Source organism: Lutzomyia longipalpis, chromosome 3 (assembly GCF_024334085.1).
Source record: "Lutzomyia longipalpis isolate SR_M1_2022 chromosome 3, ASM2433408v1".
NCBI classification, from domain to species: Eukaryota; Metazoa; Arthropoda; class Insecta; order Diptera; family Psychodidae; genus Lutzomyia; species Lutzomyia longipalpis.
Genome location: NC_074709.1, coordinates 17,157,988 through 17,171,555, shown reverse-complemented (window position 1 = coordinate 17,171,555; position 13,568 = coordinate 17,157,988). Strand labels below are relative to the sequence as shown.

General features: G+C 36.4%; 1 protein-coding gene across 1 annotated transcript; it reads left to right on the top strand.

The window, feature by feature from the left end:
• Positions 1–200: 200 nt before the first annotated feature.
• Positions 201–2,308, top strand: LOC129793080 (inositol monophosphatase 1-like). Its single transcript, XM_055832662.1, has 3 exons — positions 201–442; positions 671–804; positions 882–2,308. Exons 1-3 carry the CDS (start codon positions 374–376, stop codon positions 1,510–1,512), a joined length of 834 nt encoding a protein of 277 aa, XP_055688637.1. The 5' UTR covers positions 201–373; the 3' UTR covers positions 1,513–2,308.
• Positions 2,309–13,568: the final 11,260 nt, after the last annotated feature.

The window sequence follows — 13,568 nt, the reverse complement described above, 5'->3', positions numbered from 1 at the left end:
TTTTATTCATTTTTGGTGGACTTTGCGTCCTTAGTTTTCCTAAAGCTGAAAGTTCGTTGGAAAATTGAAATGCTGTCAAATTAATACGCTAATTTTGACAGAACTTGCCAAGTCACGAACTTGCGCATATTTTTTCCGAGTCCAGCCGCCATGTTCGTCCACCATTGCGCGTCTTCGCGCTATCTTCGTTCAAGCATGCTTGTTTCGCGCCTTTTGACATTTTATCTGACGAGTTTTTTTTTTGTGCACACGCTTTTTTCATCACAGAAGTGAAAAATTGTGCATTTTCTTCGTGAATTGTTAGTGATATTTTGTAAATAAAGTGTCGTGAAGCACAGTGAGGGCTTAATAGATAAATCCACCTCTGCAAAAAATGTCTTCAGATCGTGATTGGGATTTGTGCTTTGAGACAATAAACAGACTTGTAGATGAGGCTGGAAAGGTAAGAGGAATTTTCCACTGACTTCCCAGTGGAGAAAAATCTTGGAAGGGGGAATTTATGTGCAAAAATTCTACATAGCATTTTCACGCGCTTTTTTCAAAGAATGAATTTTAATTTAATTAGTTTGCGGTGGGGAGGTTTTATCGAGCGGATGATTATGTAATGCTGTAAACATGCGGAATACTGATAAAATGCTTTTCCTGTCTGCTTCCCATCCGGCTTTTGCAGATTATTGCCAGCCGAAATTCTGGTGCCAAAACCATATCTGAGAAGACGGACGACATTGATCTACTTACGGAGACGGATCAGCAAGTTGAGAAGCTCCTGACTGAGGCTCTTCATGAGAAATTCCCATCCCACAAGTAAAATGATATTGCTGGATTTTTTTTTGAAGAGAATTATTGGAAAATATTTAATTAATTTTGTATTAAAAAAATAGATTCATCGGTGAGGAAGCTTTTGGGGAGGGCAACCGTTCTCAGCTAACAGATGATCCCACGTGGATAATTGATCCTGTCGATGGGACAATGAATTTTGTCCACAGCTACCCACAATCATGCGTCTCTGTGGGACTGTGGGTGAATAAATCCCCCGAATTGGCCATTGTCTACAATCCCATCTTCAATCAGAAATTCACAGCACGACGTGGCCAGGGAGCCTTCTACAATGGGCAACGGATTCACGTGTCCGGCGAGAAGGCACTCAACAAGGCGCTCATTACGACGGAATTCGGCACAAGTCGCGACGCTGATAAAGTTCGTGTGACCCTTGAGAATCTCGCAAAGATCGTCCCAGCAGTTCATGGGATACGTGTAACAGGATCAGCTGCTCTAAATATGTGCATGGTGGCACAAGGAGCTGCCGATCTCAACTACGAATTCGGCCCTCATGCTTGGGATATGGCTGCTGGGGATCTAATTGTTCGCGAAGCTGGTGGGGTAACAATGGATCCCTCTGGAGGGCCCCTGGACATCATGTCCCGGCGTGTCCTGGCTGCTAGTTCGCAGGAACTAGCTGAAAGCTTCATTAAGCTCCTCACTCAATTCTACCCACAGCCCCGTGATGATTAACACTTGGAGGACCCAACATTTGGCACAACGCGGAGGATCAAATTGGTAATAAGTACCAGTTGATAAAATATTCTCAATAATTTATTATTAATCAGTTTATTGAACGAGGATCGAAAGTTTCACTAATTCTTGATCTCCTTCAAGCATTCCTGCACCTAATTACTAAATATTTAATTGAGAAAATCGTTACTGGAAAAAAATTGCGTAGAATCGATGCAAAATTGCCAATTCAAACGACTTTTTAGCTACAATTTTACATAATTTATTATTGCGCCTAAATCATCACAAAATTTGATTCTTCAAGTAACTTTTTAGTCACTTCCGGCAATAAAATTGGTCCATATTAATGATTTTCACTGGAGAAAAGTGAACAAGAGTACGTTATTTGAGAAATATGGGGAAACATAACCTCAAAATCATGGCTGAAATGTATGGGATTTTGACTGGTAATGATTACCAATTTGATCCTCCGCGTTGGATTCTGACTTTGACCTCAATTATCTTCCAAATAAAAGACTTTTCTCGCGATTTTCTTTCTGCTATCTTAAAGTAATTAAAATTCCCTACACATAGATGCTAAATTCATCGAGATAAGTCCAATAGATTTTATTTTGTGACGATTTTAAGGTTCCAATTGGTAGCAAGTACCAGTAAAGTCCTCCGAGTGTTAAGTTCATCGTCACTTCGGAGCGTCATCAAATTCTGCTTATAATGATTTTATCTAATTTATTACAGCATTGTTTTCATGTTGTGTTTGTGCAAATGAGCCTGTAGAATAAACAATTGAATGTGCTAATCCACAGAGAATTTATTAGATGATACAAAGTTGCTTTTTCGAATGATTTTTTTTTCTATTCTATTCTTTTAAAATAAATTTTAATTAATGTGTTCGTTAGTCGGTAGACGAGACACCCATTATAATGATGCCGCCTATCGATATACTTAGCTGAGACACAATTTTAACACATGATGAAGTTTTAAATAAAATTTGAACTTAACGAACTTTTTTTTTGCATTTCCACAAAATTCGTGATTTCCGTGTTTTTTCCCAAATTTGTGGGCATAAAACGCATTTTTTGGGCTCCTGGGGACTTACGGGTGCTCCGGGAGCCTCGGGGAGCTCCTCCGTGCGGAATTTGGGGCCCGCGGAAATTTTGACGGTTGGGGATTTTACACGACTCTCATTTCCCGGAAATTCATTTTCGCGAACTTTTGGAATTTTTGATGTCAATCGACGCGGCGTCGCTTCCTGGTCACAAAAAACACAATTTCCCGTGAAAACTTTGCGGAAAACGCGAGAAAAATGCGAAAAACTGAATGTGTGAGGGAGACGGATAGCGGTAAAATGCATCCATCTCATTTTCTCTTCAAGAAAATGTACCAAAAAGGGCGCCAAATTCAAAAAGTAGTCAAAAAAGCATGAAAATTATATGGGGGCTACATGAAGGGGGGCTCTGGGGTGGAAATGAATGTCGTTGGTGAAAACCGCCTGGTATCAGTAGTCTCTGTACCAAATTTCATCGCGATCGGACCAACGGTGTAGAAATGCATAGCTGTATAGGATTAAAAAAAAAGAAAAAGATCGAAGAAAAGGTTGAAAATACTTTAAAGAGCTTTTAATTATCTATTTTTCCTTAAACTGTGAAGAGTTTCTTTTTCTTGGGCATTTTTTTCTGTATTTTAATTAATTTAATGTACTTAATATCCTTTAACTCTTTTAAAACATTTTTAGTCCCTTTTTCAATGATTAAAAAAAATAATTCAAGAAAACAACTTTTTCGTCTTTTCTTGAAGCTCAGAAAGCTCAAAATGTCTCTTGAATTTTTACTCTGAAAATAAGGAAAATTGTCATTTTCTTCTCTAGTTTCAATAAAAGAATAATTTGAAGAGAAAAAAAATGAAGAAAATTTTCATTATTTGAGAGAAGGCATTTCATCGCATTCTAAACAATATACATAATAAATTTCCTTTGGCAAACGACCCAAAGTGGCGGAGCTTTTTTTTGGCATGTTATGGAACGAGACAAGAATCTCATGATGGTTTTCATTCTCTTTTGCTGGCACAATAATTTCATTCAAATAACACTAAATTAAATCCAAATATTCTTGTTTTTCCATTGTTGACACAATGAATTGGGATAAAATATGTGAGAAATCAATGGGAGGGAATAAATTAATTCACCATGACGGAGCGCATTTCTTTCTCAAAGAGGACTTACATATCTTCCCTCCCCAAAGCTGAGACTTGCCAAAGCTCTCTCAATAAATTCTTGGTCATTGACCGATTTATTTGATGTCGTTCTCCGCGGAGGAAAAGCTTCACAAATGGTGTGGGAAAGGGTGGTTGTGATGGAAAAGTTTCCTTTTTTTTCCAATTGACTTTATGAAAGCTCCGCATCAAATGTATGTGGAAGAGGAGCAAGGAAGATGTATGAGAACAAAAAAAAATAAAGAAAAGAGCATTTTCTACAGTAAAAACATCCATTTCAGCAATTAATCACTGCCAGTGGTATTTTCATTCGCCACATAAACTTTCGAGATGGCCTTTTCTTTTTCTTCTTATTTTTCCTCTATATTTTTCATTCATATATCCACTTCCCGATGCTGAGGAAAAATGCAAAGCAACATAATAAAATGATTTTTCTCTTGAGACTTACAACAATAATAATTTTTAAGGCAATATCGTTAAAAAGTGGCCAAAAGAAATGGGAAATGTGTCATAAAATACTTCTTTGCATCATTTTTCGCGTCCCCGCCAAGCTTAATGGACTTCCCGCATTCTCTTCGCATTATTCTCCATCCTCCCTCTCAAAGTATGCGTCCACTTCTGTGAATTATACCTTATTTCCGTATAGTAACATTGTGTATGAATTTTGTAGTAAGTAGTAACATTTTTCTTAAAAGATATGTGTCTCTACTAAAGAAGTTTACCCAATTTTGTATGGAAAACTCATAATTTAAATAAACAATTGAGACAATTTATAAAGAATAAAAAGCTTGCGCTATAAACTTATTTTCACCGGGATTAGCAGGGCCTGGGAAATTGTAGATACGAGCAAAAATGCGAAGAGTGACGTCACTATTGTGGTTTTTTGTCTTATTCCGTAGAGTAAATAATTACATAAAAATATTGACGAAACATCAGCGCGAATGATTCATGCATTTTAAGGAAGAAAGAATACTATTGTGACGTCATTATTTTTGTATTTTTGAGTGATTTTTTTCTCATTTTCTGTATAATTTTTTTTAAGTTTTCCTTCGGTTTATTATACATAGTGAAAAATCCCGATTTATGTAATTTTTTTTTGTTTTGTACTATTTTTAAAGAAATTTGAAAATCAAAATAATTTAGTTCCCCTAGAAAAAAAACGAATTTTAAAAGCTTTTAATGCAACAGCTAGCGCAGATTTTAAGCGTTGTTGTAGTGAATTACTTTTGCCATGATATTTTCCTTAAAGTCTTCAGTTGTTCTACTATTACTAGACAATTTATGTTGACAATGCTGGAATATTTATCACATCAGTCCACTCATCATCTCCACCATCCATCCATCCACACACTCTGTTGGACGAAGAACATTGAAAAATGATCATTGTCTCTTTGGTGCTATGAAAACTTTTCCACGCTCTGCATAGCATTTGGTGGTGGCTGATATTATATGCTATGCATGGTGTTATATGTGTAGAAAAATGCGAAAAAGCCAGGATTGTATAATAATGTTATAATAAAAGTCCATCGTAGCAGAGGCAGCAGCAGCAACAGCAAAAAAAAAGACATCATATAACGAAAAGTTCAAATGGGTTTTCCGGATCTTTTGCCTTATGGTGGTGCTGTATAGTTGCCAAGCAACTCGCGCGACGCCGTCTCGACGCTCTGGGATATAAAGTTGTGTGGCGCCTCCGTGGTCCAGGCGATTGAGGAGAGAGTGAGATTAATATCTTTCTTTTCTCCCAAACGCCTTTTTCTCGTCTTTTTTCCTTTCGCTCCGCCACCCAGACAAAGTTGGAAGTTGTGTCAATAAATTTACGATTGAGACACACATTTTTCGGGAATTACTCGCTCATACTTCACTGCTCTCCAACCCATCCTTCCCTCTTTCCACCTCCACTCAATGTGTCTTCTTTTTTTCTGCTTCTCCACCCTCTCGGCACGATTAAACACCCAATAAACACTTATCCTTGAACGATATGTTGGTGTTTGCGCAGGTAAGAGAATTTTCCGAGCTCAATTAATTGACACGGCCCAATTATCCCCCGCAAGGATAAAATGGCAGATAAAACAATCTCATTTTATACCCACCCTCTCACTCACTCCCCCCTAAAGCTCTTTCACTGCATTATTGCCTCAACAATGAATTGGTTGAGATGTTGCTGAGTGAAAGCTCTCTGTACACTAAAAGCTTTTCTTGTTTTAATTAAATTGTTTTTTGTCCAATAATTTTTCAAAAAAAAATTAATTAAATTCGTTTCTTATATCAAGTCCTTCTCTTTCTCGTTGCAAAGTTTTTGAGATGAAATTAAATTGATTTCGCATCAATCTTCTTCGAAAAACAAGAGAATTTTCTCAATAAACTGCCAATAAAATATTTGTTGATTTCTTAATTAATTGATTGGAAATAAATGCTGCTAGAGAAACTTAATTCAGAAAAAATCGATGATAGGAAAAAGAAAATTTACAAAAGTTCATCAGACATTTTAAAATGAATTTTTTCACAATTTGCACATAATTTTGACTCTTTGATAATCATAAATCTCCTGCAGAAAATTGAGAAAAGTCATTCAAATAATTTTTTTTAAAGTAATCCTTAAATTGGCACAAAAATCTTTAACCTTAATCATCACGTGGCACCAGCTAAAAGTTCAGAGTCAAAATCTTCCTTTCATACACAAAAGTTTATTTTGTGTGTAAGAAATAATAATGCTTTTTGGCATATAGCTGAATATATTAAGATATCGCACGAAGCTTCACACTTTGCAAATTGATTGTTTCTTTATTTCTTATTTATTGCTGTTGACAGTGTGTCTGATTTTGCCAGAGCTTGTGGATTTATATTTTTATCTGACGTGGTGCGGTGTGGGGGTGACTGTGAAGGTACGAAAATTCCTTCATAAAAAAAATAATAGAAAATACCCGCACGACATTAATATGGTATGCATGGGGCGATCTTATGAATTGAGTGGATTTTTTCCTCTTCATCGGTGATTCTTATTTAAGAAAAAAAGGTGGGGGCGTGATTTTGTGTGTCTTCGTGTTGCAGAACGCGCAGAGAAGAATGAAGCGAGCAAAAAAAAACGAGTGGCACAGAGAATTTAATGAAGCTATGGGAGAATTCAGACATTTTAAATTAAAAAATTCAACGGATATTTTTACAAACACCACAAAAACCCAATTCTTCTTCCCAGTTGATCTCAAAAAGTCACTTTGGTGGGGTGGAGAGATGCGGGGGCGGTGCGCAGGGGATCTCAGACTGTTTGTAACCCCGCACCTTATAAACAAAAAAAAAAATCACACACGTATGGCTCCCGATGTAGGTGAAAGACAAAAAGAAGCGCACCGCGGCGAACAAATGGTGGAGCGATCTTTTCTTCTCTCCATACGTCTGTTTAGCTTTCGTCTTTCTACCTACCTATGCCTATGTATGTATATATACACAAATTGAACATAAGTTTTATGCTATACATATGTGATGTATAGAAATAAGGAGCACGTGTCGCGATTTGCAGATGTTCTCCCCACTAAAAAAAAACTCCATCCCCCGTCTGCGATCAAGGTCCCCCCACACACAGCGTAGAAGCCACTAAAATCCCATAATCGCACATGACTCAAACGCCATTGCGATCACTTCCACGGAAATTGAGGAAAAGATCGCAAATGTAATTGGAAAAGTATTTCGAAACACCCAAACTTTGCGACGACTATTTTTGTACATAATCTAAAATAAAGTCTAAGCATTTCCCCTATAGAAGAACCTTCTATATTGATAAAAGCTAATTTTAGAAGCTATTGTTTATAAATTAAACATCGTTTAATGTGACCAATAGTTTTTTAGAATTCGCAGAAATAGCACATAATAGGATGGAGTCAAAAATAGAATCATGAAAATTTCAAAATAATTATTCTCAAGTTAAATATAGATTTATTTTATTGTTCAAGTTAGCCTACAGGATGTTTGGCATGCGAAAGTTTTTAATGTAGGTTGAAGAGGAATTTTTAGCTTTGGTTTTTTTGGATAATGCGCTTGAAGCTTTCAAGAGAATTTTTTTTAAGCTTTTGGAGAAAAACCTATTAAATATTAAAAGTTTGATATTTTTGAAAATATTTTTTAATAATTCATTCTAGGGTACATCAAACCTAATAAATTCAGTCGGAAAAGCTCAAAATATCAAATCATTTTTCAAACAGAAGGAGAAAAGTCATTCTCCACAAAACTCTTATAAGAAATTTCTTGTCCTTCAATTCTTTTTGTAAAACACTTCAGGAGGATTAGCTTTTATTAGACCCAGTCTCTCCTAGAAATTTTTTTTCTAGAATTCTTTCTTTTTGCTTAAAAAAATTATGATTTATTTTAAAGCTTTCACTTCTAACTCTATGAGCTATATACAAATGTCATCCTTTTAAAAAGCTTTTATCAAAAACACGAAATAATTTCTCGGATAGGGGAGAGCGGGGTTAAAAAAGTCACTTAAGTGTTTAGAAAAAGCTCAAAATATCATATTTCCCAAACAGATAAAGCGAAATGTATAGTCCAATTCTTTAGGATATTTCTTGCCCTACAACTCTTTCTAAGATCATTTTGTTCTATCTAGATAGGAAATATGATATTTTAAGCCTTTTTCAAACCCTTAAGTGACTTTATTAGCCCCGCTCTTCCCTATACATATTTCTAAATTATTATAACAGTGGTTAAAAGAATTTTCTCAAAATTAATATATCAATTTGAAAGATCTTAAGAAAATTCCCTAAAAGTGTTTGAATGTTTTCAGAAATTAAATTTTTTAAGAATATGTGTATAATGTATATATAAAATTGTACATAGCATACATGGAACCCTGTGGATGTGCACATGGCTCACTGAGGTGGAGAGTAAGATGATGTTTACAAAAATGCGCCGATTGCACGTAAACAAGAGTTGAGACAAAAAGGTTCAGTGTATGGGCAAGACAACTTTTCGAATTAAATATCTGAGGAAAACATCATAAATTCTTTTTTAACATCTCTGTCTCCAATTTTCCACGTGAGATGGCGAAACTAGTACAGTTCCAACATTAAAAATATCTGCACTTGCATTGTGTTTTTAACATCATGCTCCTAAAAAAAAGTCCGTGAAGAAAAAAAAGCAAAAAAAACGTGATGCTGGGTAAGGAAAAAACAAAGAAATACGACGTGATTAAATTTACTGATGACAAATTTCCGATTTTGGACTTATTCAATCGAATTTACGATCCATTTAAGTCTTTATCATTGCTCACGTAACTCTCTCACTCGGTGTCCTCTGGAACATTGCATGAATTTCAAAGAGAGAACTCTCCAATATTCCCCAAACAGTCTGCAAAATCGTCCGATCGCTTTTCCCCGACATCTTTCGATTATGGATCTCGCGAAAGAATCTCAAAAAGAAGAAGAATACTATCCTTACCTTATGTGCTTGGTCTTTTGTGCTCAGTCGGGATTCCCTTTTCCTTATAGAAATTCTCAATAAAATTTCAGAAACATATAATATCAAATTGGTCAAAGTGGAATTATGTTGCGCGCATCAGGTGATGATGAGAAGACAAAAGTAGCCGCATGAAGAATTTCCATCAAGAAGACAAACACCAAAATCAGATCACCTCAATGCATCTGAAGTTACATAAACTAAAGGCATCTATAGGCAATTTCAGTTTGGGTTTGGCATTCATCAGAAGCGGACGTTTTTGTGAATTTATTCTCCCATACGTTATCTCATTTGGTGATTTTTTTTTTCATAAGTAGTTGAATTAATTTGAGACTCATATAGTTTGCAAAAGACAATATAAGAAAAGTTTAAGCTCGAAGGTGAAAAATGAGTGAATCTTCAGGGGGGCCTGGCCCTCCTGATCCATTCAACATGTACAACGTGGTTCATCGTGGAGAGATGCCCACCCTGGCTGAATCTGTGCAAATGAATTTCAAAACCTCTCGCCACTCTTATTTCACCCATTCGTCTGAAAACGAAAAATATTTTGTTATCAGCGGAGACGCCGTAAAGAACATGGATGTCTTTGAAGTACATGAGGGGCTTCTTGCGATCTCGAAAGAGAAATTCAAGAAGACAATACGACTGCAAAGTGGAGATATTCTGGTTCAAACCAGCAACGCTAAACAAATCAAAGCCCTGCAAGCTACAAAAACCATAGGAGATGATAAGAAACCAGTTTCCATTTCGGAAAACGGTGTTCTAAACCAATGCCAAGCAATTATTCGCTGTAAAGAGATAATGAAGATCGATGAAAGCCGGATTTGCTCGAAACTCAAAGACCAAAAAGTGACCGCTGTACACCGCCTGAAGAGGAAAGAGAATGGCAAATGGGTTGATACCCCTACACACATTCTAACATTCAGCATTCCTGTTTGTCCCAAAGAAATTGATGTTGGGTATCTCACAGTACCTACAGAGATCTTCATTCCGGCCCCATTCCGGTGCAGCATTTGTCAAAAGCTCGGACATACGAAGAAGAGATGTAAGTCTGGGAATAATAGACCAACATGTGGAGTGTGCGGACAAGCCCCCCATGATTTCAACTACCCTTGCTTCATTCCTAAATGCATCAATTGCAACGGACCTCATCCGAGTTACAGCAAACAATGTCCTCGGTACATCGAGGAAAATGAGATCAACGCAGCGAGAGTTACTTTGAGAATACCATACACATTGGCGAGGGAAGAAGTGAGGAAGAGACGATCCACTGCTCCTACAAAAGCTTTGTCATCCGAGGTAAATTCTTCAAGTACACCAACTTATTCCCAAATTGCGTCTTCATCCAAAAATATCAATTCTACCAGACAAGAGAAAACTTCAATCAGTGAATCAATTCCTGTAAACCGTTCTCAAGGCCTGTCTAGAATAAGCAAACCAAGAAAACCTCTTACAATCAAAGCTTTTAAGCGAGCAATTCAAACTGAATCCTTTGAAAAGACAAGTAATACCCAAACGACACAAATTAAAATTTCACAATCACCACTTAAAGTTTCAAATAATATTAAACAGACTCATACACAACCAGATCATAATAATGATAAATGTCAGGAAATGCTAGACATTTCACAACCACAGGGGCTTCCCGGGAGCTCCCACATTCCTGATCCTAATTCCTCTCCCAAAGTTCCTTTCAACCCTTCCCCTCCATCATCCGATTTTTCCATTGATTCCGATCCTGAGCCCCCTGACATTGAAATCTCTGACTCATAAAATACCTAAAAATTTACAATTATTATAGCCCTTGAGAACGGGCTTTTCAAATATTCAAAATTATAAATATAAAATAATGAATTAAAATACTCTAAATTGTTTATTGTAAATTGAAATTGTACGGTGCGATATTTAAAAAAGCACCTAATTAAATATTGAATAAATAATAATAATAGGCAATTTTGTAAATTCCTGCCGAGATGACGAACGGAAAATTCATATGTTTGCTTAAATAAAATTAAGAAGAACTTCTAACGGAAAAAATTCTTAAAAAACTAGAAAAAAGATTTTTGAATATTTTGAAAGAAGTCTTCATAACAAATTTTCCGATATTTTTCATAAATTTTTTACCATAAAATTATAACGTTTAAAAATAATTTGTTTTTAATAAAAAATAAAAACACAAATAAGGAGTTTTCATCATGACTATTATTCCATTTGAATTAATAATTTTTAACATTAGAAAACAATTTTCATTCTTATTTACACAAAATGACGAGCATTTTATAGGTAATCCACACATTTTCCTCATAAAAGAAATTAAAAAAAAATAAAACTGAAATTTCTTAGAAAAGTATTGAAGGAAAAGAAATAAAAGATTTGGTAGCAAAATATTTTTAAAAAAATCACTTTTAAATCCTTCACAGTGCCATCCACCTGACCGCGATCCCCAAAGAGAGAAAGAGATCATATAATTGTGCGGATGGCACCGTGGCTCTGGCATTTTCCACTTTGCTGTGTGTCCCATGCGAAAGAAGGTATTTCTCTCAGCGTTGCTCCAGAGTAAAATATACACACAACCGTACAACAATTGTTCTTTATTTGGTGAAACCACCTTTATATTTGCCGTGTGTCCGCGTCTCAAGTCAGCCCAAGCAGCTTCTGCCAACAGAGTCATCCATGCGCGCAATCCATGAGCTATGCGCGATTACCAATTTGGGCACACGTCGCACTCCTATAGAAGGTTGCGCCCAAGCGAAGATTCTGTTCTCATCTTCGCCGGACCACTTGTGACCTCATCGCCAATGGATCTTCCTTTTGCTTCTTCTGCACCACTTCCATGCGTCTCCGTACTCTCTTGTGTGTATACCCATAAAACCCCTCCTTGGGAACTCATCTCTTTCTCTCGTTCCTGCTGTACTCTCATGCCGCTACCATTGCAATCCAAATCCAACTGCGAATTGCACACAATTCCGGCACATTTGTCCCGATTGTGTTGCACCATCTCTTCTTCTTTTCTTGGCTTCTTGCCCGAGTACCTCTGCCCTTCCTATACTGTATTCCCCAGCCTTTCTTCCTGAGGGATGTCTCATTTTCTTCCAGAAATGTGCCATCTTATCTCACGCATACCTTAGCTTTTGTTCTCAACGATGTCTTGTGTTTCGTCTCTTCCTGCCTCGGAAATTTCTTGATTTTTTTTGAATTGTTTTAAAAAATACGGTTAATGGGCTTTATTCAGCGACCAAGAAACCCTTGAAATTCACTAGAAATCTTGAAATTTCAGTACGAAATTCAAAGATTTAAAGGGTTTCTTGGTCGCTGAATTCGGGCCCTAAATTTCTAATTGAACAAAATGCAAGAGACTTTAGGAAAACGCTTTTGGTTAAAAAAAAACTGTGAAAAAGAATGAGAATATGCAAACTATCATGTAGGCAATGAAGAAAAAAGAAAAAAAAAGATTAAATTAATTAGTAAATGAAAAATTTTAGCATTTTCAGCGCAATTTATTCCTAAAACTAGTCTCAATCATAATATACCGGGAAAATCTTCAAAAGATCAACTTCCAAACAAACAAACAAAAAATCCTAAATTGTAGCTTCTTTAACTAAAAGTCTTTGCGTGTTTGCTAAAAGTTTAAGTAGCTATGAGTTGCGTTGAATTTTTGTGATAAATAGCTCTTCCTCGTGGTTTAATTTGAAAAACGTGCATGGAGAATGTCACTCATTTGGTCACGTCCGATGTACATACATTCATAGAAGAATTAAATATGAAAAAGATTTTGGCGTGTGAACTGTGGGTGCCCTTGATCGTGACCTCACCTAAACGGTGGTTAATTCCAACAGAAAAAAAAACTATGGACAAGAGGAGTGGAGTCATTTAGCGGAGACGCGCGAGAAAAGACTTCGATGTGGGGGAGTTTGTGGATTGTTTCATTGTACTCTCCATCTCCTTCTACCACACGTGAAGTTCATCGTTCTTTTATTTTTTGGCGCACTCTGAGCGTCACCCCTTCAAAAAAAATTTCGTTCAGGTCTCCTGATCACGGGCACGGTGACTTCTTCCAGAGTGTGTAAAACATTTCTCTTAATAGCAATAATAAAGAAGCAACTCGTCGATGCACATTATTGCTCGCCACTGGCTCCCTTTAGTTTTAGATTTTTTTTTCTTGTTCTGTGAAAGGTGGATTTTTTTTTGTTGTTGCTTAAGAAGTTGCGGGAGGGACGCTCTTGAAGATGAGCTTCGTTGATGATTTCATTAGATTTTTATTTCACAGAGACTTTCATGTGCGATTGTTCTTTCGGAAGGCTTGGGAAGAAAAATATGCGCTATAAAGTGCAAAATCTGCGCTTTCTGGAGAGAAATGATCATATCCATAAGATGATGATCACAGCCCAAATAGCGGGAAAGCA

Bases quoted from the DNA above. Each gene is read 5' to 3' on its own strand.
- LOC129793080 (XM_055832662.1), top strand. From the start codon at position 374: ATGTCTTCAGATCGTGATTGGGATTTGTGCTTTGAGACAATAAACAGA. The intron at 443-670 runs GTAAGAGGAATT...CGGCTTTTGCAG, and splicing joins TTGTAGATGAGGCTGGAAAG to ATTATTGCCAGCCGAAATTC. The intron at 805-881 runs GTAAAATGATAT...TTAAAAAAATAG, and splicing joins GAGAAATTCCCATCCCACAA to ATTCATCGGTGAGGAAGCTT.